The sequence below is a fragment of the Propithecus coquereli genome, unplaced genomic scaffold (genome assembly GCF_000956105.1).
Source record: "Propithecus coquereli isolate 6110/MARCELLA unplaced genomic scaffold, Pcoq_1.0 Scaffold46, whole genome shotgun sequence".
NCBI lineage: Eukaryota > Metazoa > Chordata > Mammalia > Primates > Indriidae > Propithecus > Propithecus coquereli.
The window spans coordinates 8,267,215-8,271,883 of NW_012150396.1; the positions used below are offsets into that span (position 1 = coordinate 8,267,215).

At 35.7% G+C, this 4,669-nt stretch overlaps 1 protein-coding gene across 1 annotated transcript in view; it reads left to right on the top strand.

Annotated features, from left to right (window-relative positions):
* The window catches only part of TACR3 (tachykinin receptor 3), a 77,260-nt gene that overhangs the window by 33,667 nt on the left and 38,924 nt on the right, over nt 1–4,669 (top strand). Inside the window, exon 4 of the mRNA XM_012655090.1 lies at nt 4,057–4,245. Coding sequence (XP_012510544.1) covers nt 4,057–4,245 — 189 coding nt within the window. The remainder of the gene's footprint in view (nt 1–4,056; nt 4,246–4,669) is intronic.

Below are 4,669 nucleotides of genomic sequence, written 5' to 3' on the forward strand. Positions count from 1 at the left end.
GTTAGAGAAAGTTGCAGAAGAGGAAATGTTGGTGCCAGAATGAATTCCTAATCACCAATTTCAAATCCATCTTCAGCAAAGCCTGGCAATTCTACCTACGTCTTTTGCCAAATGGGTCTCCTTCATTACAACAATATTCTGGCATTTTGTTGTTGTTGTTCTTTCCTCAAACCATTCACTCAATCCAACCTCCAGTGGTAACGCCCTATTCCACGCAACAAATCATCTTACTCAAATCAAAGCATTAGCCAGGTTATCGAATTCCCTGCTTACATTCTTTTCCTCCTCCAGTCCACTCTCCCGACTGAGCCAGACGCTCTTTTCTAAAGAAAATCTGATTATTTTACTCTCCTGATTAAATCACCTCGGTTACTTTCCATAGGGGGGGAAAATCTATAACCTGTACTATAACTTCATCTCAAACCACTTTCCCTCTTTACTTTCTGTGTTAAAATTGCAGTCGCCTTTCATTCCTCAGGAACATAAAGCTTCTCCCATCCCTACCCATCGTATTGGTTTTGGGGGCTGCCGTAACACAGTGCCACAAACTGGCTGACTTAAAACAATAGAAGTGTATTGTGTGACAGTTCTGGAGCCTGGAAGTTTGAAATCAAGGTGTGGGCCAGGCCACGCTCCCTCAAAAAAACCTGTAGGGAAACACTTCCTTGCATCCTCCTTCCGGTGGCTTTCTGGGACTCTGTGGTTTTCCTTCCCTCGCTGATGCATCCACATCCTCCAATCCTCCATCCTCACATGGCCTCTCTGTGTGTGTCTCTTTCTGTTTCCGAATTTCCCCTTCAGACAAGGACACCAGTCATATTGGAGTAGGACCTACCCTAGTGCCCTCATTGTAGCTTGACTCCCTATGTAAGGGCTGCATTTCCAAATAAGGTCACATTCTGTGGTATTGGGATTGGCACCTCAATATGTCGTTTTTGGAAGGACACAATTCAACCCATAAAAACCCGCTGGCAACACAGACGTTTTTCACATGCTGTTTGTTATCCCAGAAATCTTTGCAACCTGCTTGCTCCTGCAACCTTGCCTAGCCACCATTCCAAGTTCTGACCCCAAATGACTTTTCTTAGGGAAGATTGACGTACAATCTAAATATGTTTTTCCCACTTAATGCATTCACTTGGCCTTTGTGACACTTGTCACATTTGTAATTTGCACTTCATTGGTGAGATTATTTGATTAGTATCTATCCACTTCACTAAACCATGAGCTCTGTTAAGGCCATTTTTGTTCACTGTTGTATCGTTACAGTGTTTGGAATACTACATAGGCATTCAATAACTGTTTTATTGAATAAATGAATAATGGATCAGACTAGAAATAATGACCGCAGCTAGAAGTTTCAATATCTCTACTCTCACTAAAATGTTAGTGAGAACATGAATTTATTATTTTCATATAATACAAATAAAACAATTCTACTTGCCAGAAAATAATTTCTCTAAATTAGACTAATTGACTAAAAGATCCAATAAGAAATTTGTGGTTTATTTTGAATTATCTGTGCTATAGTGGCTGGGCAGGGCTACCTAACCCTGCTCATGTCCCTCAACTTCTGTTTTCAGTTTAAAAAGAATCAACTGTCTGAATATCCAAATTACATTAATAAGACATCAGGTCAAGCAAAAAAGCAAAAGATTACGATAGAGTTGAGGAATATTCAGCTCAGTACAACAAAATTTATTACAAGTGCTGTGCTTGGCTCTGGAAACAGTGATAAAGAAATAATTCCTATATCATGACAAATGCTCCATGAGTTATAATCAACAGAACTGGGAACAGAAATGCCCACCTACAATTCCCGCCTTTGTGTGTCTGACTTTTGTTTTTAATGTTACACATCAATGCTTTTGGATTAATAAGGCAAATGTTACTTTTGATTCTTGGGAAGACATCGTTACCGTATAATTGTTTTCTCTTTCACAATTTCTAACACGAAGGGTTATATTCTAAAGCCATAATCTATATCTGTTAATGTATTGTCTTGAACTGGCAGAACTAGTTTAGAATTCCAGCTCTTTCCCTTACTATCTGGGTCATTATGAACCATCTACTTAATCTTTTTAAGCCTCCATTTCCTTTTCTATAAAATTGAGGTAATAATATTATTTGATCGGTTAGATTATTATGGATATTAAATACATATAATGTATGTAATAAAATGCCTGGGTATGGTTAACAACCAATAAATGTTTCTATTATTATCATCATTAACAAGCAAAAGAGATAAATTTTAAGGTCTTCCTTTTCAAATACATGTGTTTTCAAATACATGTGTTTCTTCGTATGGTTCAGTTTGTTTTTCTAAACCGAGGTACTGTTTTTATAATTTTTTTCTTTTCTCTTTTTGTAAGCTTTATTGAGGTATACTTTATATATAACACATTGCACATATTTAATGTGTACATCTTGGTGAGTTGGGACATATGTGTACACCTGTGATGCTGTCACCACAATGTTCTAAACATGTCCATTGCCTCCAAAATTTTCTTGTGTTTGTGTATGTGTGTGTGTGTGTGTGTGTGGGTTTGTTAAGAACACTTAACACGAGATCTATCCTTTCAACATATTCTAAAGTTCAGGATACCATGTTGTTAACTATAGATACTATGGTACATAGTAGATCTCTAGAACTTATTCATCTTGCATGCCTTACACTTTATACCCATTGGCTCCTGGAAACCACCATTCTATTCTCTACTTCTATGAGTTTGACTATTTTAGATACCTCATTTATGTGGAATCGTGCAGCTAAGTGAAATAAGCCAGTCACCAATGGACAAAAATGATTCCTTTTTGTGTCTAAGTTTCATGTTTACCTATTAGCTCTTATACAGAATGAATCCTTTAGGTAGATCATGAGTAAATTTATTATTAAGAATAGTATATGGATAATTTCCAATATATCTACTGAAGATTTCATTCTGCCTAATCTTACAAAAGCAAAGAGTAAGAAATTGATAAAATATTCTTATTTTGAAATATTTATCCTTAAGGTTAAAATGTTTTTGGCTTAAGTAATATTTATTCTTGATGAAAGTATTGCCTTTGAAAATTTTGCATAAATAAAAATATATTCTGCAAACATTAAATGGCCAAAAGTAAAATTGAAACAATGTAAATATTTTGTTTTATTGGTACCTATTATTTTTAGCTCTGAACATTAGCCGGAATTTGACAACTAGCCATATTATATCCTATTAAAACTGAAAATTACTTCTTCCAGATATATTTTTGCTACCTTTACCATATTTATAGAGTTCCCCACTTCCGAAAAGGTTGCACTCTAAAAGTCATATGTAAGTATGCTTTTTAAAGATTAAAATATATTTTCGCATTACAGCTATATTATGCATAGTTACATAGAAAACACCATGAAGATTTTCATGATGCAGCATGAATTCGGTATGGAGGATAAGGGGAACTCATAGCCTCAGTCATACTAATTTATTCATTCTTATCTAAATCTTGAACGTGTCTCTTGCTGCTTTTAAATGGATATATTGACCATATCTTTCATAGGGGTTTCTCATCTTTGTCAATTATGTAGGTATTATCCATATTATTTCTCCAGAATTTTCTTTTAAAACTTTAAGCATACAGAAGAGAAATGAAGGTTTTGAGTCATGGAACCAGTATTTTTAAGCACTTAAGTGTCTTTCCAATTCAATTCAGCAGGCATTTATGAATTCTGGTGTGTTAGGCACAGCACTAAATAATCAATACCTTTCACTTACATTATTCGTATTGATCCTTACTTTACCCCAAGAGGTGTGTGCTCTTATTTCAGTTTTAAAAATAATGAGGCTGAGGTTCAAGAAGGCTAAACAAATGTCATAATAGGATTGGAACCTAGATCTCTCTAATTCCTGGGACTATGCTATGATTATCGTTCTGTGCTGCCTCTGTAAAGCAAAATCCTTATCAACTTGTTTACCAAAAGAGCGATAACCGTGGCCATTGAAATGCCTTTGAAATTCCACGTTAAACTCTGTTAATAAGAAAACCAACAAAATGATCTTGTTTGTTTTTATATAGGTATATGGCCATTATTGATCCTTTGAAACCCAGACTGTCTGCCACGGCCACCAAGATTGTCATTGGAGGTATTTGGATCCTGGCATTTCTACTTGCCTTCCCTCAGTGTCTTTACTCCAAAACCAAAGTCATGCCAGGCCGTACTCTTTGCTATGTGCAATGGCCAGAAGGCCCCAAACAACATTTTACGTAAGTTATTTCTCTGTAATGATTTTCAATTCAATTTATTAAGCAATTAGGAAACTACAGATTAGGAGCACTAATCAAGCAAATAAGACGTAGACATTTCTGTCAGTGCTCGTGCATTAGTTGGCAAAAGAATCACATAAAAATACTATAATACAGTATGAGAGGGTCAATAAGTTTGTATAAGTTACCGAAGCTTTTAATTGGAAATACGAGAACTTCTATATGAGCTGATATTAGAGAGTTTCCTGAAGGAAGTGATAAAAGATGAAAGCAATGTGCCAAGCAAACGGGGTTTTTATTGATTGAGAGATGAGCGAGAAGGAAGAAACCAAAGCCCAAAAGTGTTGATTGCTCGTTTCAGAAGCCTGGATGCAGAGAAGGAGCATCCTGGTAGGTTCTTGAATTTTATTTTGGTTTGATGTGG